Source organism: Bos taurus, chromosome 9 (genome assembly GCF_002263795.3).
Source record: "Bos taurus isolate L1 Dominette 01449 registration number 42190680 breed Hereford chromosome 9, ARS-UCD2.0, whole genome shotgun sequence".
Taxonomy (NCBI): domain Eukaryota; kingdom Metazoa; phylum Chordata; class Mammalia; order Artiodactyla; family Bovidae; genus Bos; species Bos taurus.
In genome coordinates, this window is record NC_037336.1 from 95464512 (window position 1) to 95486959 (window position 22448).

General features: G+C 46.6%; 1 protein-coding gene across 1 annotated transcript in view; it reads left to right on the forward strand.

Moving 5' to 3' along the window:
* Positions 1-15328: 15328 nt before the first annotated feature.
* The window catches only part of FNDC1 (fibronectin type III domain containing 1), a 111520-nt gene continuing 104400 nt past the window's right edge, over positions 15329-22448 (forward strand). Inside the window, exon 1 of the mRNA XM_024997129.2 lies at positions 15329-15645. Within this exon, the coding sequence (XP_024852897.1) occupies positions 15534-15645 (112 nt within the window). The 5' untranslated portion in view covers positions 15329-15533. The remainder of the gene's footprint in view (positions 15646-22448) is intronic.

The window sequence follows — 22448 nt, forward strand, 5'->3', positions numbered from 1 at the left end:
CCAACTCTCTTGGGAAAGGAGCAGGGATTTCCAGAAAGGGACCACTGCCCACTTTTTGGTTACTGTGTGTGTGTCAGCTGCTCAGTCGTGTCCGACTCTGCGACCCCAAGGACTGTAGCCCACCAGGCTCCTCTGTCCAAGGGATTCTCCAGGCAAGAGTACTGGAGTGGGGTGCCATTTCCTTCCCCATAGGCCTACTATAGTCAGCCTCAGAACTGTCATGGCACTGGGGGTGGGGGGGAGTGTCATTTAGCTAAAGTATTACAATGAGGCTCGAGGTCTGCTGCTGCTGCTGCTGCTGCTGCTAAGTCACTTCAGTCGTGTCCGACTCTGTGCGACCCCAGAGACAGCAGCCCACCAGGCTCCCCTGTCCCTGGGATTCTCCAGGCAAGAACACTGGAGTGGGTTGCCATTTCCTTCTCCAATGCATGAAAGTGAAAAAATAAAGTGAAGTCGCTCAGTCGTGTCCGACTCCTAGCGACCCCATGGACTGCAGCCCACCAGGCCCCTCCATCCATGGGATTTTCCAGGCAAGAGTACTGGAGTGGGGTGCCATTGCCTTCTCCCAGAAGGCAGATCTTCTGCCATCTTGGACCTAGTTGGTTCTAACCAGTTTCTGTCATGTCCTACGGCTATGTCATTCTTTTTAAGGCTGTGGCCTGCGCACTTCCCTCCTGTTTCACTCCCACCTGTGGAGTGCTGGAGGAGCCAAGTGGTCCCTGTGTCCCAAGCGTGGTGCAGAACTCACAGGAAGACCCACTAGTATGAAGGATGGTGTGTCAGGGATGTGAGACGTCTCAGTGGGCCCTCGTGAGGTTAGATGAAACAGCCAGGTGGCATCTTCCCATAGACGGTGCAGCCTCTGAGCTTCCTAAACTTCAGGAAATGAGGGGAGTTAACTGAGATTATCACCCCACTCCAGTACTCTTGCCTGGAAAATCCCATGGACAGAGGAGCCTGGTAGGCTGCAGTCCATGGGGTCGCTAGGAGTCAGACACGACTGAGCGACTTCACTTTCACGCATTGGAGAAGGAAATGGCAACCCACTCCAGTCTACTTGCCTGGAGAATCCCAGGGACAGAGGAGCCTGGTGGCCTGCCGTCTCTGGGGTCGCACAGAGTGGGACACGACTGAAGTGACTTAGCAGCAGCAACTGAGATTATGACCCTTCATCTTGATAGGAGGAGGCATCAAAACAGAAATCCAGGTGACCTACAGAAAAGAAGAATTGAGATCCATATGCAGCACCAACACGGGGACAAGCGCCCAATCGATGATGCTGAGGGCAGCTGTTACGTTGAGCATATGACACTTCGATGGGTGCAAGGAGGCTCTGCAATGCGTGTGTGTTCTAGAAAGTCTATCTTAGACCTTCAGGGACGTTAAAGAGTTGGTTAAACCAACAAGTAGGAAAAATCCTGTGCAAAAATCACCCCCTCGAGGTCTGCTTTGCTTGGACTTGCTCCACTTTTCATCTTGTCCAAGGCCAGGTAATCCCCAATTCAAGCCTGGTTAGAACTAATCACAAGAGTTTTGTCTAACAAAGCAGAGGGAGGTCAGCCCTTTCACAGCAAAATATTCAAAGGATTTAGTTCTTATGCACATAAAGGCATCCTACTTACTGAGCTCCTGATCTGGCCCAGAGCTATGATGGCCCTGTGACCTCTTCAAGGTAGAAAAGGGTGAGGGACCCGTTTGCCCAGATAGTTATTCCTCCTTGTCTTTCCTTCATGGATGAAAGGTGGGTGTGTCAGACACTGGTTCGTTAAGGGACTTCTGTTACGAAGTTCTTTTCCTATTGCTAGTATATACTGCTGCTGCTGCTAAGTCACTTCAGTCGTGTCCGACTCTGTGTGACCCCACAGACGGCAGCCACCAGGCTCCCCATCCCTGGGATTCTCCAGGCAAGAACACTGGAGTGGGTTGCCACTTCCTTCTCCAATGCATGAAAGTGAAAAGTGAAAGGGAAGTTGCTCAGTCGTGCCCGACTCTTAGCTACCCCATGGACTGCAGCCTACCAGGCTCCTCCATCCATGGGATTTTCCAGGCAAAGTACTGGAGTGGGGTGCCATTGCCTTGGTAGTATAAGGTGGATGTTATTTGCCTTGCTAATTATTAAGAATAGGAAATAGATGACTCTTTTTAAGGACTTTGGCTAGTATAGAGCACAACCTGAGAAAACCAAGGCTTTTATGATGGATAATGTCAACAGTGATATTGACAATGACTTGTTGACAAGCCCCTTGTGTCAGTCAGGGTTTGAGCAGAGAAGCAGACCCTCTAGGGGAGATAACTATATCTCCCGGTCTGTCTGTCTAGCATCTGTCTGTATACTTATGGACGCCCATCTATAGATATAGAACTACACACACGTACAGATAGATAGAGTAATAGATATGTAGATACATAAATCTCAGTTATAGAGATTTGACCTGTGACCACAGGCAGTCATGGAGCTACTGCAATGATCTTTCTGGAACTGTTGCCTATGTGTGATGCTAGAGCTTGAAGTCTGAAAGGCAGGCAGCAGGGAACTTAAGATGGATGTAAAATCTTGGAAACCAAGAGCAAGTTGGAAGCCAAGGACCAACACTGGAAGCTGTATCCATTTTCCGGGCTTCAGACCTTGATGGTACGGGGCCCTGCGGGGTCTGGGCCCTTTGTCACTCAGCTAGTCACTCTGGCCCAGGGGTCGGAGAAGCTGGAAGGGGGTCTGAGGATCAGGGTTTTGGCAGAGGTCCACTCCTTCTGGAAGCTCAATGGAATAATCTTTCTCAGTCTCTAGAGGCCGTGCACATTCCCTGTTTTATGATCGCATCACTCTGATCTCTGCTTCCCCTGTCATACATCATTCTCTGACTTTCTGCCTCCTTTTTCCATTTTTAAGGACCTCTTCATCACATTGGGCCCAAGTAACTAATCCAGAATAGTTCCCGCATCGCCAGATTCTTAGTTAATCACACCTGCAGGATCTGTTTTCTCTCGGCAAGGTGTCACATTCATAGGTTCAGGAGATAAGGACATCTTTGGGGGTCATTGTTCTGCTACAGCACGGGGTGGGTTTCAGCTGTCTCTGCCACACTCCCGTGTAGAGCTCTGAATGGCCTATGCTTAGCTATACATGTCACTGAGATTTCCTTAGCTCTAAATGCTGGTGAGCACTTACTGAGTAATGTAGGGCAGCCATCCGCAACCTTTTCAGCACCAGGGACCAGCTTCATGGAAGACAGTTTTTCCATGGACTGGGCAAGGGAGGGATGGTGTCAGGATGATTCAAGCACATCCCATTTATCGTGCACTTGATTTCTGTTATTATTATGTCTGCTGTACCTCAGGCACTAGATCCTGGAGGTGGGGACCACTGCTTTACTCTCCAGCCTTTGATTGGAGGCGCCAGGAGGAGGCTGGAGGGTGGGAGGTGCTGATGGCACGGTTTTTACTCCTCCCCGTTTCCTCCCTGTTGGGTCACTGTGGGTTGGTTGCATCTCCACCAAATGCCAGAAGTTGACTTCTCCAAAAGCCACCTTCTCCAGGTCCCTGGGGCTCCATGGTTCCCTGCTCTTGTTGGTTCTGCATTAAACCCCATTCTTTCCCCCAAATTCTTCCCTCCCTTTTATAAGTAGTCTGTTCAGACAAATTCTCTTCTAATTCCAGGCCCCTGGTGGATACAGACTGTGTCCTTCCACATTGTTTTAAACAACTTTATATACATACATGGGCTTTTCAGGTGGCTCGGTGGTAAAGAATCTGCTGGCTAGTGCAGAAGCTGCGGGAGAGGTGGGTTTGACCCCTGGGTCAGGAAGATCCCTGGAGGGGTATTCTGGCTGGGAAATCCCATGGACAGAGGAGCCTGGCAGGCTACAGTCCATGGGGTCACAAAGAGTTGGACACGACTGAGAGACTGTGCGTGCAGGTATGCATGTGCACACAGGTATACATATACACACATAAGCTTTGATTAGGGTGTGTGTATATGTGTGTGGACTTCCCTGGTGGCTCAGACGGTAACGCGTCTGCCTACAATGCGGGAGACCTGGGTTCGATCCCTGGGTCGGAAGATCCCCTGGAGAAGGAAATGTCAACCCACTCCAGTACTCCTGCCTGGAAAATCCCATGGACAGAGGAGCCTGGTGGGCTACAGTCCATGGGGTCACAAAGAGTTGGACACGACTGAGAGACTTCACTCACTCGTGTGTGTGTGTGTGTGTGAGAGAGAGAAAGAAATACACACAGACGGACAGACAGGCACACACAGAGAGACAGAGACTGAGAGTTCACAGAAGTCATAACCCTGCCTGAGTCTTCCCCCTGAGACAGAAGAAGACCTGATCTCACTGCAGACATTTTGAAGAGTGGAAGACAAAAATAAAGTCATCTTCTTATCAAATCTTGTGAGGCTTCCCTATTCCATATACATCTTAACAATTTTTTTTTTACATCACCATTATTATACTTTCCACACTCTTTTGAAATATCCTCTAGTCACTTACCAGCATGTATGAGACATCACCCTGAGTCAGTCTCATTTCAATCCATTGATTTTCTTTGCTGCCTGGAATTCTGGGGTCTGGATTTACAATCTTGAACCAGTCTTTTATTCCTATTATTTGTATTAACTACTATTAAGAATAGTATTACAAAAATATTGTTTACCATCTCCGTGACACCTACGAATAGATTCTCTGGACGGATGACTGACATGGAGCTGCTGTCACAGAACTCAGGTTGATCTGGTGTGTTTTGATCTTCTGACCCTTCATTCATTGAAGGCGGGAGGAGAAGGGGACGTCAGAGGATGAGATCGTTGGATGGCATCACCGACTCAATGGACATGAGTTTGAGTTGGTGATGGACAGGGAGGCCTGGCGTGCTGCAGTCCTTGGGGTCGCAAAGAGTCGGACAAGACTGAGCGACTGAACTGAACTGAAGCCTTCATTCTCTTTCTTTCTGATAATAGCATCCCTGTTTTCCTTTGGGGAAATGGAGATGTATTAAGAAAACACCTCAAATGTTTGTCTTCTGCTGTTATTTAAAAGCAAATACAGCGGGGGCCGTGCCTGCCCTGTCTGGGGAAGAAGCTTGGCATCCTGTTCTCTTGTGGGGAGGTGAAGTCATGTGACCCAACCAAGCCAATCAGGTACTGCCTCCTGGGAAACACAAAAAATGGAAAACGGGTGGGGATGATCTGTGCCAAAAGGGGTACCTTAAAGAATCTGCCTAAATGTTTCTGCCCTAAGGCTCTACTGTCCCGTTTTTGTTGTTTTCCAGTCCCTCAGTCGTGTCCGACTCTTTGTGACCCCATGGACTAGGGCACGCCAGGCTTCCCTGTCCGTCATCAACTCCCAGAGCTTGCTCAAACTCATATCCACTGAGTCGGTGATGCCATCCAACCATCTCATCCTCTGCCATCCCCTTCTCCTCCTGCCCTCAATCTTGCCCAGCATCAGGGTCTTTTCCAATGAGTCAGCTCTTCCCATCAGGTGACCAAAGTATTGGAGTTTCAGCTTCAGCATCAGTCTTTCTAATGAATATTCAGGGTCGATTTCCTTTAGGATTGATTGGTTGGATCTCCTTGCAGTCCAAGGGACTCTCAAGAGTCTTCTCCAGCACCACAGTTCAAAAGCAAGAACTTGTTATTAATCCTATTCTGCTAACGCTATATTTTCTTGTTTTTCTTTCAAATCTAGCCTGGGCATGTCTTTCTTGTTTGTCAATAATAGAATATGTGTATTTAATGTTTTGACAAATGCCTCTAGTTGCTTTCCAAGCTGAAGTAACAGTTTAAACTTCCACCAACAGTTGGAGGCTTTGGGGCTTCATTTTGATTTTCTTTGAACAGTTGTGTGGTGTTACTCAGTTTTTCTGACACAGTGCCACTTTGATTTCCTGATAGAGTGATTTTATTTCCAAACAAGTAAGTGAAATGTCACTTTCTCCAATGGGTTGGCCAATAAATAACTTATTTATTATTTCTAGAATGCGACAGGCTTGTATTATCTTGCCAGAAGTGTAGCTGATGAAATGGCCCAGGGTCAAATTAATTTTATTTATAAGTGGAGTGATTCACAAAGGATATGAACCACAAACTTGGACTTGAAGTATTCCAAAACTGAATATTCTCACATGGTCACCTTAGCAACTGTAAACAATGACATAATCATCAAGTATCAGCAAAAAAACAGGCAAGTATTGTACAAAAAGTTCCTCTAATTCACATCATGTTTGCCAATTACTTTATTCTTATTTTAAATGTATATTAAGAAAACTGTCTGTAGAAGCAGAAGGCATATGAATTTGAAGGCATATGAAAAAAAATCAGATCCTCCATGTGGGCAAATTCCATCACTAAAAGCAATACACGTGGGGTTCATTGCCCCAGGTGATTTATGGATAATGGGAACCATAAATAAAATTGAACAATATTGAGAACTTAACGACCAGGAATTGGATGTACCAGGGAGAGTATGCAGAAATTGAAGTTATGCCCACCATCAACTTCTTGAAACATTCTGCAGCATGAATAGGGGAAAAGCACATTTGACTTTATCTCCTCTCCTCTCTCCACCTACTTTTTTTGAAATTTAGAGAATAATGGAAAATGTCCAGAGGAGAGAGAATTATAATGCTGGCACAGGGCTTTGCAAGGTTTTGCGTAAGAGCTGGAGTACTATTCAAAATATTTGACAGCCAGTATGGTAACTGTATGTGAATATACAAAGCAAAATTAAATTGATGACCGCTGCATGTTATATAGGATCTTAGAAAGGAGGATCACTTGGGCGATGAAGTTGTGTTGTCTTGTTACTAAGATACGGGGAAAAGACTGCCTTTCACATGACAAGCAGTGCAACTGACAGCCGAGGAATTGCCAAGTGCCTGAAATAGATAAAGGTTAGTTGCCAAGTCTGCCTGTATAGAGAGCTGATGAGAATGGAAACCCCATGCTTCTTATATTTCATAATCAAGGAAGGTGTTTGCTGTGTGGAGTTTTTCTTTTTTTTTAAACAAGAGGAAATCAGGCAAAAATTTAATAGCATGTGTTTGTGGGAGAGACCCAGGAAAACTGGGTAACTCCGAGAGGATCTTTATATTCATCAGTTTATGGACTCTGCCTTGTGTTTTGAGTTTCTTAAGACTTTTTAATAAATGAAGGGATATTAAGTTTTATCTAATACTTTTTTCTGAGTCAGATAAGAAGAGCATATGTTCTTTCTCCTCTAATCTAGTAATGTGATAGATTATATTTATCTGGATGATAGTGAAGGATGGAGGAGCCTCGTGGGCTGCAGTCCGTGGGGCTGGAAAGAGTCGGACACAACATAGCAACTGAATGACAATATTTATTCTAATGTTAAACCTCCCCCTGAATCCCTGGGATGGAGCATATTTGGACAAGATATATTTTTGTTTTTATGCTTGACCAGATTTGGTATTTTAATGTTTCTTAGGATTTTTGTATCAATGTTTATCCATTACAATGTCTTTAATTTTCTCTTATCACTTCATTTTTGTCTAGTTTTGACATTAAGGTTATATAACCTCATGGAATTCTTCTGGAGGAGCAGCTCCTCATTTTCTATCTAGAAGATAGGAACCATTTTTCCTTGAAAGTTATGTAGAATTTGCTCATAAAATTGGCTGACCTTGCTATTTTCTTTACAGGAAGATTTTAAACAACTGATTAAATTCCTCTAATAATTGTTTCAGTAGGACCATTTGGACCTTCTCTTTCTTCCTGAGTCAAGTTTAGTAAGATAGTTTTCCAGGAATCTATTTCATGTAAGTTTTCAAATGTACAACCATTATATTTATGAGATCAAGTAATTATGATGAACAGATAAAACAATTGTATAATTCATAGTATTTTCTTTTGCTTTTAATATTTGCTGTTTATGCAATGGTGTCTTCTTTTCCTAACTCCTATTTACTCTTATTTGTGCCTTGTTTCCTTTTTATTTGTCTGAAAACACTTTTATTTGATTTTATTCTTGAAAGATAATTTTGCTAGCACACAATTCTAGACTTGAGGTCATTTTCTCTCAAAGTCTAGAGATATTATTCCCCCATCTTCGGCTCCTGTTGTTAAGACTGCTCCTCGACTTGGCCCTTTTGTAGGTGCTCTCTTTCTTAGTGTGTTCCCTCTCTTTGTGTCCATGTGCTGCAATCTTGGTAACTTCTTCTGACCAGTCTTCTACTTCTCTAATCGTCTCTTCTACTGTTTCTAATCTGCTGTTTAACTATCCACTCAGCTTTTATTATCCATGGAATTGTCTTTCATTTATGAGTTGTTTTGGCTATTGATCAAATCATTATTTATTTTTTATTTTAACTTCTTATACATGATATCATGTATAATCATTTAACATTTTGAATCTAATAATCTAATATCTAAAGTACCAGGCAACCTAAGTCTTATTTCTGTTGACTCTTCTCAGGGTGTTTGGGGTGCACTTTTGTTTGGAGAGGTTTTGTGTTTGTTTTGTAGAGATGGAAGATGTCTCTAACTCTAGGCTGCTGTAGTGGTTGGGGGCACTTGGATTTAATCTCCGCCTTTCTTTAAGCCCAAAGATTGATCTTGGGGCCCCATAAAAGCTTCTTTTCCATCAGCCCTATACCACACTCTGTTAATTCTCACAGTATCCTCTCTATGCATTTACCTCTTTCCTGAAACCCTCACCCAGGCCCTTATGCTTTCTCTCCTGGATTGTGTCAGTAGCCTCCTTGCTGCCACTCTGCCTTGAGTCCCTCCCCATCCAATCCGTTTGCCCGATCCATCTTTCTGGAGTGCAATTCTGCTTTTATAGCATAACCCCTGTAAGACTGTATTGCTTGCCACTGGACAGTGCCGCCCGGGTTGTCTCTCTTGTGCCGCACAGTGAGTGCGTTCGGATCAGCTGGCGCACTTTCTGTTTAGTGCCCTCCTCTGGCCTTCAGAGCAAATCCGAACGCCCCAGTGCTGCCTTTACATCCTTCTGTTACCACCCGTGTCCTGCCTTCGAAACTGTATCGCTTAATCCCTTACGCACATCACAGTCTAAACAACTTGACATTTTCAATCTTGAATAGATAATTTAGGCTTGAATGGATGAATGAGCCCCTGTCTGGTAGCAGCATCCACATCTAGTGGGTATCAGAGCCAAGACGGGGGTGGATCGTGAGGGGTGCGGCTCCTCAGTCCACCTGCCAGAGGGCGTGTTTGCCCCACCAAGCTGCTTCCAGATTCCCGACCCACAGATACTATGAAGAGCACTCTGTGAGTGTTGCTTTAAGCCACTAGCATTTGGAATAAATGGAATGCAGTCTTTCAGAAAACTAGACAGAAAAAAAAGCAGAAATACAAAATACCAAGCCTGAAATATCTTTGGGTAACTGTTCAGTCATGGGTATGAGATGGGGTCAGGCAAAGGCAGGTGGAAGGTGGCCAGATACGTGTTTTCTTAGCACACGGCCTGGGCCAACTTCTGAAACTGCCAACTGCAACTCGAAGATGATACTTTTTGAGCCCTTGTTTCACCCCAATTTATTAACACCTCCCCACAACCAGGCTCCTTCAATCACACAGAATTAGAGTGGATGTACCTGATGTCTGCCTATGGAATGCACACACAGGGTTTAAAGCACTGGGGAGAAAAGAAAATAAGGTAAGGGTACAGAGAGGCAGGGCTTCCCTGGTGGCTCAGACAGTAAAGAATCCGCCTGCAATGCGGGAGACCTGGGTTCAATTCCTGGGTCTGGAAGATCCCTGGAGGAGGGCATGGCAACCCACTCCAGTATTCTTGCCTGGAGAATCTCATGGACAGAGGAGCCTGGCGGGCTACAGTCCATGGGGTCACAAAGAGTTGAACATGACTGAGCGAATAAGCGCAGCACAGAGAGAGGCAACACTGAGAACAACTCCTGTGAGCTCTGTGATCTAAGATCACGGCGCTCTGGATTGCAACTTGTTTCTCTTTGACCTGGAGCATGAGCTCTTTGAGGCAAGGGCTGCCTGAGTCTCAGCCACATTTGTATCCCCGGACCCTAACACATCACTCGACACAAAAATATCTGTTCAATAAAGGTCCTATAAAGGAATACACATTGAAGAATTGTTGCTTATGAACTGTGGTGCTGGAGAAGACTCTTGAGAGTCCCTTGGACTGCAAGGAGATCCAACCAGTCAATCCTAAAGGAAATCAGTCTTGAATATCCATTGGAAGGGCTGATGCTGCAGCTGAAGCTCCAATACTTTGGCCACTTGATGCAAAGATCCGACTCACTGGAAAAGACCCTGATGCTGGGAAAGACTGATGGCATAAGAAGGGGGTGGCAGAGGATGAAATGGTTAGATAGCATCACTGACTCAATGGACATGAATCTGAGCAAACTCTGGGAGATAGTGAAGGACAGAGGAGCCTGGCATGCTACAGTCCATGGGGTCCCAAAGAGTTGTACGTGTCTTAGTGACTGAACAACAACAACAAAGGAATATATTAATGAATGATTTCCCTCAATGTAGCCCAAGCCCTAAGCCCATTGACAAGAGATAGAGAACAGAATTGGAATATTTAGCTGCTTCCATTTGTAGTAGGTGTGACTTATGACCCCATGATACAGGTCTGTTGGCTTGTCTATCATGGCAATAGAAACATTCTCAGAATATTTAACAGTTTCTATGCTAAGCTAGATATATGATGTCTTAATCCTTAATGTTTCACAAAGTTCTGGGCTATCTGTACGAAGGAGAACTTGCATTGACACTGCCTTGCAGGGGGAACAAGTCAGAAATTCTGTGCAGAGGAAGCAAGCGTCAGGCATTGATGGATTCACAACAGTGTGTTTAAGGAGCACCTTCCAAACCCTGGAAGATGAATGATGTAGTAGTCAGGTCTTGGTATGTGCTGGCTCAGAAGGATCGCTCACCTTTTGGATGACAAGGAGGTGTGTCTGATAAATGTAGGGGACACGGGGCAGGCAAACATATTTTTATTTGCACTCTCTGCCTGATGAGAATCTGGTCCTGATTGGTCCTGATGAGAATCTGATGGATGCCATGGAGATGCCACAGTGATACCTTGGTGCCATGGCAAAGGTGTTCACTTGGGGTCAGATGCGTGGGCTGGACTCTCACCATCATGGGTCACTAGTGGGGTGAGCAAGATACACGCCCTCTCGGGGCCTTAGTTTTCTCTCTGTAAAATCAGAGTGGTGCCTCTGAGGTTATTGTGGGACGTGGAACAAAATGGTCACTGCTCCAGAAATCTGGGGGAAGCATTATTTTACTTTGCTTTTCTCTTTCCCCTTTTCCCCTCTGTTTATGGAAACCAAGAGGCTGATATTTTCCTCCAGGTCTGTTGTGCATTCAGCTCTCCCCACATCACCCCAAGTAGGCATGAGTACGCCTTCTCCTTCATTCTATTTCTGTGTCGAGTCTTTTAAACGTCGTGTGCACATCGCCATCGTGTAATGGGTATTGTACAACGTCACAGTGAAGATACACACGCAAATGTACGGCTTAAAAAGGAACGAAAGAGCCACGAGCCAAACTGAAGCCAGAATAAGACTTGATGTTGGACGACAGTCTGAGACACACGCTGTCAACACCCTCCTGGAGTTGGTCCTGGATGGCATTTGAACTTGGTTTCTATTTCTCCACACGAAACAGAAGAGCATTTTAATCTACTTTGCCACATAAGAATGCCATAACAATGTGTGCAGAGAGTGCTGAACTCTTTGAATGCATGGTTATTTAAAAAATTAACTAGAACCAGAGATGGTGTGTGTGGACATAGACTGATTTGCATAGCTAGGCATAAACCATAGAAATAACTTGGAGGCAGGCTAGTAAGGGATCATAATTAAATAGCTGATGATCTGCTTAGCCCAAGAATGACATCACTTCCTTAAACAAAATAGAGCAACAACTAGGAGCTTAAGAAATTATGTGAAAAAATAATAAAGTCTTTCAGGACAATTGCAACAATAGAATAGACAAAGAAATGACCAGAAGGAAGGACACTTCAGACAGCTTATATTTTTGAGATGATCACATTCAGGATAGATGACCATGGTTCTTAGGTCAGGTGTTTTGAGGTCTTTTAAAAGGTTTTAAGGGGATCAAACCAGTCAATCTAAAGGAAATCAACCCTGAAGATTCACTGGAAGGACTGATGCTGAAGCTCCAAAACTTTGGCCACCTGATGTGAAGAGCCGACTCATTGGAAAAGACCCTGATGCTGAGAAAGATTGAGGGCAGGAAGAGAAGGGGGCAACAGATGATGAGATGGTTGGATGGCATCACCAACTCCATGGACATGAATTTGAGCAAACTCCGAGAGACAGTGAAGGACAAGAAAGCCTGGTGTGCTGCAGTTCATGGGGTTGCAAAGAGTCAGTCACAACTTAGTGAAAGAACGACAAAAGGCTTGAGAAAACTTTGAAGTTTCTTTTATGAGTTTTAAGATTAAACACACTCTCAAGTTTGTAATCAAATCAGGATTCGGACTCATAAAAGTTAGTTATTTCATTTACTATTGAACAGTCCATGGCCAGTTGTTCTAATCTAAAATGGAAAGTTGTCATCAAAATGGAAAGTTGGAGGTGATTTTGCATTAGACTTTACTCTGAAATGTCCACAGAAGAAAGTGACTCTAATAAACTGTGGAGACAGGTGAATGCATGTGTATTTCATGAGGAAGGAAGGAGGAAGGGAGACAGGAAGGAAACTACCCTTTGGTGAGCCTTCCCTGTGAGCTTCTGCTTCTCCTGTGATCATTTTATTAAAACCAAATCCAAAAGTGAAATCCTGAAATAACAAAACACCCTAGTGGAGAATTAATGACTAGGGTAAGACCAGTAGGACTTTGGGTATTGCCGGTTCCCTTTTTTCTCTATTCCCTCTCATCCAGTTAGTCAGAGAATCATCCGACCTGTGTCTTCAAGCTGTTCCCAGAGTCTCATTGGTTCTCATCCCCTCCATGGTTGTCCTTTTGGTCCAAGCACCATCTTTCCTCACCTGGATCATCAGAGCCTCCTTACTGGTCTTCCTGCTTCTATGTAAATCTTGTAGTCACTCTTATGATCAGAATCCTCCAATGCACCACTTCCCAGAATAAAAGCCCAAGCCCTTACTGTGGCCTGCAACATCCATACTATGATGTTCCTTATCTTTTAAAACTCATCTCCTGCTAACTTGTAATCACTGCTGTTTTTAGTGTTTTAGAACTGCAGTGCCTGGAGCTGTGTCAGGCATGAAGAAGATACACAATAAATATTGATTGAATGGACAAAATGAATGGTAACTGATCAATCAGCATTTCCTGGAAGTTAGTCTAGTCAAAGCTATGGTTTTTCCAGTAGTCATATATGGATGTGAGAGTTGGACTATAAAGAAAGCTGAGTGCCAAAGAATTAATGCCTTTGAATTGTGTTGGAGAAGACTCCTGAGAGTCTCTTGGACTGCAAGGAGATCCAACCAGTCCATCCTAAAGGAAATCAGTCCTGAATATTCATTGGAAGGACTGATGCTGAAGCTGAAAGTCCAATACTTTGGCCACCTTATGTGAAGAACTGACTCATTGGAAAAGATTCTGATGCTGGGAAAAGTTGAAGGCGGGAGGAAAAGGGGATGACAGAGGATGAGATAGCTGGATGGCATCACTGACTCAATGGACATGAGTTTGAGTGAACTCTGGGAGTCGGTGAGGACAGGGAAGCCTGGTGTGCTGCAGTTCATGGGGTCACAAAGAGTCAGACACGACTGAGCGACTAAACTGAGCTGAACTGAGCTGAACTGATCTGAACTCTGTGCTTGGTACTGTGATGACCTTTTTGGGGGACAGACAGGATGTAAATATAAATCTTTATTCTCATACTCCTACAGATGGGGGCAGGTACTGGTCAGGACTCATAGGTTATGTGGGATAGACACCCCACTCCAACTTAGCTAAAGTAAAATTTGTCTCCCAGAAGCAATCTTCAGAAGTGCACTTGCCCACCTGGCAATTCTTTCTCCCTAATTGGTTTTCCCCCACTTGGGCATCTTTGAGGAAGGGCATACCTCAGACTTTTTCACCAAGTCCAATGAAAAAAGTCCTGATTTGACTGACCTGGCTTGGGCCACCGGCGATCCTTGGACGATCCTTGGCGATCCTTTCCCATCCTTGGGGTGGGAAAGAAGGTGGTTAAGAGGGGAGCCCCACCGGAGCCCCTTGGAGTAGAGGAAGGGGTTACTGTTCCCGAAATAAAAGCAGAGAGGAGGGAGCGCTGCGGAAAACCAAGGCTCCATGAATCGGTGGGGAAAGATTTCAAAACTAGGGAGTAATTACACATCAAAATGATTGCAAATTACAAGAGCTCTGGGAGCTCACAGACCTTGCGGGATAAAGGAAGAACGAATCCTTACGGGGACCCAGGAGAAAGTTTTCCAGAAAGGCAAACCGTAGGATTCTGCCGTTGCTGGGTGCTCACGGGGGCAAGAGGTACCTGCCAGGGCTTAATGGCTTGGATGCGTTTCCTTTCCGAAAAGAGACGCTGCGTTTCACTTTTTCATCAGTCTAGAATTTGTCTGACAACCTTTCCCTCTATGCGGAAGGACACAGGCCTGGGGGCCGTCACAGTGGAGGGCTACCTCGACCTCAGGTTGTGAGCTGCAGCCCCATCAGGACGGCCAGGAGGCTGCTGGCGACCCCGGCGCCTGGGCGCGGAGCGAGGACCGGCCGGCTGCAGACGTCCGGGTAGCCTCCAGGGGCGCTCCCAGTCCGCTTCCAGGCGGGGAGCTGACCACAGACAGGTGGAAATCAGGATGGGGAACCCTAAGCCGTGTTATCATCATAGAGATCGGAGTTTGTGAGAATAGGCAAGCGCTCCGCTTTTCTTCGCGCGTTTACAGAACGCTTCCTTTGAACCCAGTTCACCGGCTCCGCACAAGACAGCCGGGAGCAGCGGTGTCCAAGGACACGAAACCCCCTTTCTAACGCGGGGTGTGGGGAAGGCGGGGGTGAGCCGCAGGGGCGACGGCCGCGTGCGGATCGAGGTGAAGGAGCCTGGCCAGGGTCCCCACCGGGGACGCCAAAGGTCTTTATTTAAGGTGACAGAGGGCACACCTGGGCTTGGCGACGACTGGACGTGACGGGCCCTTTCTTGAGCCAGCAAGCCAGATAAGATTAGACGCCCGGGGCGCCCCCCAATCCCGCGTTTTCAGACCCGCCCAGAGGTTTTCCGCCGCTCTCGGGCACCCGGAGCCCCGGCCCCGCGCCCCGCCCGCCTCGGGCCCCCACCCCCGCCGCCCTCGCGCCGGCAGGGGGAGCCAGCGCGCGGCTAAAAGGCGCGGCCGGCGGCCGGCGGCCTCAGTGCGGAGCGCGGCGGCCGGGGCGCGGGGCCGGGAGCTCTCGGCGAGGGGCCAGGGGCGCGCGGGCGCGGCGCAGAGCGCTCAGACGCATACCGACGGCGGGGACCCGACGGCACCCCCTCCGCACTCCCGGACTCTCGCCCAGCGCCTGCCCGCCCTCCCGCCCGCCGCCTGGCCCAGTCGGCCGCGCACCCCGGGGCTCGCGATGGCCCCCGAGGTCCGGGCGTCCCATCGCGCGCGGCGCCCGCTGCCCTGGGCGGCGCTGCTGCTCCTAGCTGCGCTGCTGCCCGTCGTCTCCCCGGCGGGGGCTGCTCCAGGTACGCGCAGTCCCGGGCTCGGGCGCCGGGCTCTTTGCGCCTCTCTGTCCACTTTCCGTGCGCCCCTCGACCGCCTGTCGCTCCGGGCACCGCCGCCCTCCCTGCTCTGTACTGGCTGCATGTCGGGTCCCTAACCTGTGCGTCCTCATCGTTCGCGAGTCGCGGCGTGGAGGGGCGACTGGGGACGAGGGGGTCCCGGTATTCGGTGCCTCGCGCGCGGGAGGCGAGCGCAGGGACACGGTTAGCCTCAGGGGACCTCAGTTTCCTCGGTTTCAATTTTGCCGTCGAATGCCCGGAATCGGACATCCCAGGAACATTCAGGCAAAGAAAAGCCTGGGGGGAAAAAAAAAAAGTGGGGGGCGCGGGAGGAAAAGAAAAGTGACCTTTCGGCGCTGCGGTGGGAGTGAGGGCGATGCTTTCCTTCGCCCAGAATTTCCCCCCGGGGGCATCCTTCTTTTCCTCTTGTTCACCTGCCCCGAGGCACGGATGTCTGGTGTGTGGTGGACGGTTCCCGGGAGACCAGAGGGAGGCGGACAGGCAGGACACGTCCACGAGCGCGCGGGGAGAGCCGTGAGCCGCCGCGGGGCGGTCGGGTACCTCGGTGCCCAAGGAGAAGCCCGACTCTTAGGGTGCATCTTGGTGGGAACTTTGGAGCTGGGAGAGGACTTCTGTCTTGAGAGGAGAGAGGGGAAGCCGGGAGTCGGTTCGGGAGGACCTCACCCTTCCCCTAAGGCCGAGGCTGGGCACGGGGTGGGGGGCTGAAAGGTGAGCAACTGCTTTTCCGAAAATGCAAGCGCGCTGTGTTCACATTTCTCGCAGGTTTCCTGCAGAGACAGAGACAAGGGTTTTCATCCCCAAGCCGTTGGTGGTCTTTGTTTCCACCTCCTGTGCAGGCATTTTCACACGACACCGTGTGGATTTTATTTATGTCATCGGTTTGTAGGAATCCAAGAAATGGACATTTTTGTTGATACTGTTCACTCCCAGCTGGGTTATAAAAAATTCAGACGCGATTCCAAGGAGGGCTACTTGCTTTGTGAGACTATTTCGGGTCTCGAGTGCCCTCTTACTACAAGTGAAAGGGGGAAAGGGCCACACTGCTTGGTGACTCTTTTCGGTGGGTGCCTCATGTGTAACGCTTGCTTCAGGATTATGCCAAGTGCTGAGATGCCACTTGTTCATAAAAGGCTATTCCAGCTGTGGGTTTTTTCCTCTCTGTTAGCTACTTCTAGGAAAGCATTGTCTGAATATTTTTTATAGTATTTTTATCAATAATAAGACTTCTAAAACCTTTCACCTACAACCCATGGCTTTTTTTCCCCCTCTAAATTAAAATTCTCTGAATGTTGAGAAAGTTTTTTTTATCAGAAAGCAGACTGAAACTGGGGCCGGTGCCATGCCTTGGACCTGCTAGACTGCACTGCCACCTGCTTGATGGGTTACGTTTGAGTGGGTCTGAGGTCTGGGTGGCTTGCGATTGCTCCCGGGACCCAGCTGTGTTCCGTGCTGCTGCTTCTCTTGCCTTCTGCTCTGTAAATCACTGAGCTGTGGAATGTTGGAGCTGGAACGCTTGCTGGCACTTCTCTCTACTGTGTTGACGTGGGATTTGCAGGAAAATGATGACCAGACTAGAAGCAGACAAAGAAGGACAAGCATATTTTGATAAGCATATCCTCTGCCTTTAAATGACAGAAAGAAAGGAACAGACGGAACCTGCCGAAAGCTCCCCCATGCTGGGGAAGAAATCGGGGTCACAAAATGTATTTCATCTGCTTCTCCGGAAGGCTTCCAGTCTGTCTTGCTGTGATAGCTACAGTCACTGCCCCAGACTTGTACTCTGGGTGTTATAGCAGGGCTGTGGACACACTGCTTCCTCTCTGGCTCAACCGATGCACAGGCTTAGCAAGCTTCTTGAGTCAGAGCCTCTCCTAGTCCCCAGACCTTTGTGACCAGAATCCCTGTAATGAAATCCCCCAGAGACAGATTCCTAGTGGTGGACCCACCACAGCTCAGAGGAATTTTCTTTAAAGCAGAGATGATTTGCAGGGCATGCTGAAGACCTAAATAAACCCTTCATCTTGATGGTCAGTTAAAATGTAAAACGAAAAAAGCAAGTGATGCCTTTCACCCCCTCCGCCCTCCCTACAATAAAATACAACCCAACCATTAAAATTATGATTGCACTTGTCAGTCTGATAAGACGGTTTTCTAGAAACCATATAAGAACACACACACACACACACACACACACACACACACACTGTCGTATGTTTATAATGGTTATCTTAGGGTGGTTTGGGGTGATTTATTTTTCTTTAAAGCTTGAAGACTCTTTCAGGGAATCCTCAAGGTCAAAGCGATTTTCAAAGTAATACTAAGATACTATTTGCCTTTTTCACAGTGTTAGTATCTGTGGAGACAGTACAAAAGTTTAGTGGGAAAACTGGTGGTGCTTTAGGGTGAATCTTGGCATTGGTGCCCTCATGAACTCAGGCTCATTGTATCTTTCAGACTTTTGAAGAAAGGATATGCTAGTTTCAATGAAGAATGTCCTTGGTGCAAGAATGAAAGTGGTAGATTTGACCAAATCTCTACCCTTGTATGCATGTCTTTTTAATATGCTGTGTGAAGAAATGGGAAAGGCATGATTAGTACTTCTTCTGACAGCCCATGTTCATCAGTGAAGTGGAAGTGTTAGTCGCTCAGTCATGTCTGACTCTTTTCGACCCCATGGACTGTAGCCCACCAGGCTCCTCTGCCCACAGGGTTTTCCAGGCTACCCAAGGAGTGGGTAGCCATTCTCTTCTCCAGGGGATCTTCCTGACCAGGGATCGCACCCATATCTCCTGCACTACAGGCGGATTCTTTACTGTCTGAGCTACCAGGGAAGTTCTTTGGTAATTGTGCAGGAAAGCAGCTGTGTGATGGTGTGAGGTGTGAGCTGAACTAGCTGCTCTTTTTTACGGAACACCACCTTGACTAGAAAGAACGGCTGTGAACAAACCCGTTATTTTGACTTAGGTATTTGGCAGACATCTCATAAAATGAACAAAGGTAGGCTGCTGCTTCTGGTAGAATAACTGCTCATGCCAGTGAGAAAATTTAAGCTGTCAAGTGAAAATTAGAATTTTGCCAAGTCACCGCCAACATCCTAAGCTTGAATGTGTCCCACTATTTAGACAATTTTCTAACAAGATAGGTGGTGATGTAAATGATTTTGGAATACTGTGTTATAAAATATATCAGCGTTTAGATGCTCTACACAGCCCAGCGAGCTGGTAAATCCAGGTGACTGCTGCACAGTGTTATGAAAACTTGCCTGGCTAAAAGATCCATCAAAGTTCAAAATACCCCAGTGGGTTTTTAGTGTAACAAAATGTGAGAAATTCTTTATATGGTTTCAGATTGTACACTGCAGGTAACCTTTAAGGAACTACTACTTGATGAGTTTTGGTGTAGTATCAAAGACTTTCCAAACTTATCTGTAAGGCTATTGAAGTATTTTTCCAAATCTGTATGAGGCCTGATGTTTTTAGGGGACTCCAGTGAAAACAATATACTGCAATAGGTTACAACTGGATAGGAGATCCTTCTGTCCTCCATGAAAGAGACTTGCCAAAATGCCCAAAATGCCATTCTTCTCATTATTTCTTTTTGTTTTGGAAAACAGTTTATTATAAAATCCAGTTTGCTATGACAGCTTGTAATGGTTTACTATTGCTATTTCAACATGAATCAATACAACTACTACTACTACTACTAAGTCGCTTCAGTCGTGTCCAACTCTGTGTGACCCCAGAGATGGCTCCCCCATCCCTGGGATTCTCCAGGCAAGAACACTGGAGTGGGTTGCCATTTCCTTCTCCAATGTATGAAAGTAAAAAGTGAAAGTGAAGTTGCTCAGTTGTGTCTGACTCGTAGCGACCCCATGGACTGCAGCCTACCAGGCTCCTCCATCCATGGGATTTTCCAGGCAAGAGTACTGGAGTGGGGTGCATCAATAGGTATGTAGATTAACCTCTTCCAAGATTTAATTTCTAGTAAGTAGACATAAACATAACCTCTGTGAGATCCTCATTAATTTAAGCATAGAAAGGAATCTGAGAACAGGAAGTTTGATGACAACTGGTGTATAGAAAGGAAGTAGGCTCAAATCAAGGTGTGTGGGTTTGTCTCCACGCTATCACCCTTCACCTGCCCTGTGACCTCAGGCTAGTTAGTCAATCCCCATTAGACCAAGTAAAGAGATTCCTTCTCCCCTAGAAGCCCTCATAGGCTCTCCTGTGGCCCAGGCTCCATGCAGCTCTTAGGTTTCCCTCCTCCTTCTGTCCTCTGAAAGGAGGGGGTGAGCTTCCCCTCTCTTTTTATCTTGTGCATTGGACTCCCTCTCCTCAGATGAAAAAAACTGTTTGTTTTTTGTCAACTGAGCACAGAATTCACTAGTAGTGTTTAGAGGTTGTGATAGAATTGCAGAGCGATAACTTGTGTCCCTGGAAAGTTATCGCCGGTCAGTTCCAGGGTACCATCTTACCAAGACCATCCCTAGCTCTGTTTAAGACCTAAGGGCCCATTCCCCCAAAACTGGCCTGGTTGGAGATGAGGAGTGGAGGGGTGTATTAGTTTCCTTTTGCTGTTGTAACAAGTTACCGCAAACTTAGTGGCTTTAAATAACACACATTTGTTATAGTTCTGGAGGTTAGAAGTCTGAAATGGGCCTCACTGGGCTAAAATCAGGGGTTGTGTTCCTTCTCGGTGCTTGAGGGAAAATGCATTTCTCACCCTTTCCAGCTTCTAGAGATGCTGACATCCTCAGCTGGTGGCCTCTCCAGCAATGACCTCACTCTGCTTGTATCCACGCATCACCTTCTCTGACCTTCCTTCTCCCTCTTTCGCTCATAGAGACTCTTGTGATTACATTGGATGGTCCTTAACTTAATCACATGTGCAAAGTTGATTTTTCTGTGTGAGGTCATGCATTCACAGGTTCTGGGGATTAGGACATGCACATTTTGGGGGGGCATTATTCTGCCACTGCATGGGGTGAGAGTGGGGGGAGGTGATTAGATGCAGAGATTTCAGGAAAGTCTCCATGACTTTGCTGATAAGAAGCAGATCCTTTTTACTGGTCCCTTTGGAATTTGGGAGTTTCTTGAGTTACAATAAAACTTCTTATCAGAAGGTTCCATTTCAGTTAGAAAATATGGGGGTCAGTATTTAAATATATAAAGATAAAGAAAAGAATATATATGTATATGTAATCAGATGTTTAGCCATAGAATATTTATGTTAGGATACACCTGAAGTTGAAAACTTGGCTGCCTTTGGGGAGGACTGGGTAACTGGGGGGTGGGGATGGATATTTCATTATTTTAGTAGACAACATTAGAGCATTTGGAATCAGGGAGATTAAACACATGGCCGGCATCCTTTTTTCCTTCTAAGATGTTATACTTGTCTTTCCCTTTTTTTTAATCTTTTATTTTTTATACAGATTTTTTATTTTTTCTATATATATTTTTCTATATATTTTTTATCCTTGTTTTAGTTACAAAGAAGGTGGATTTAATTTAATTTGGGGGAATTGTGTTACTATTATCATCTTATAAGGAAAGTTCTTCAGGATGGATCAGATGGTTAAAATTTAGAAATTTTGAATAAGGAATTTTTGTGGCCCTGAGTATTAGGTGACATCATGTGGAAGACATTTTTTTCCTCCCAGTTTCTTCCCTTTTCGGCTCCCGGCCTGGCGCGCGGCCGTGTTTGCGGCCCACGGCCCTTAGAGGGCGCTCCGGGCCTTCCCGCTGCGCGGCGCTGCCCGCTGGCCCCTCGCTTTGCGGCCCCAGTGGCTGGGGGGCTTTACAGAACACACGTTCAGTTACTTGCTTTGGTTTTCCCTTAGTGTTTCACTTTTTTTTTTTTTTTTCATTTCTGCTACTCACTGGAGCTTCCTTCAGATATTAAGCTGGGAAGGACACATCACTCATTGTGATGCCTGCAAGTTATCAATTTTCACCTGACTGCTGGTGAGAAAGAACTTGAAACCTACACCTAAAGCTGAGGTCAGCAGCCCTTTGTAGCTGCTGGGGTACCCCTGGAATCTGCGGGTTCCAGCCAGAGCCGCAGCAGCTGGAGGATGGGTGAGGACCGGGGACCCCATGGGGTCGTGCCTGCCTTCTGGGTGCTGGAGGTCATTTTTGAGTGAGTTTTAGTGAAACTGTCTCTCTCAATATCCACCCCCCTCCATGCTCTGTGGATTCTTTTTGTATTCAGGGACACTGATGCAAATCCTAAGATGGGTTTAATAAGTGCCCCAAAATAACTCAGTTCAGTTCAGTTCAGTCACTCAGTCATGTCCGACTCTTTGCGATCCCATGGACCACAGCCCGCCAGGCCTCCCTGTCCATCATCAACTCCCGGAGTTCACTCAAACTCATGTCCATTGAGTCAGTGATGCCATCCAGCCATCTCATCCTCTGTTGTCCCCTTCTCCTCCTGCCTTCAATCTTTCTCAGCATCAGGGTCTTTTCCAATGAGTCGGTTCTTTGCAGCAGGTGGCCAAAGTATCGGAATTTCAGCTTCAGCATCAGTCCATCCAATGAATATTCAGGACTGATTTCCTTTAGGATTGGCTGGTTGGATCTCCTTGCAATCCAAGGGACTCTCAAGAGTCTTCTCCAACACCATAGTTCAAAAGCATCAATTCTTTGGCACTCAGCTTTCTTTATAGTCCAACTCTCACATCCATATATGACTACTGGAAACACCGTAGCTTTCACTAGACAGACCTTTGTTGGCAAGGTAAT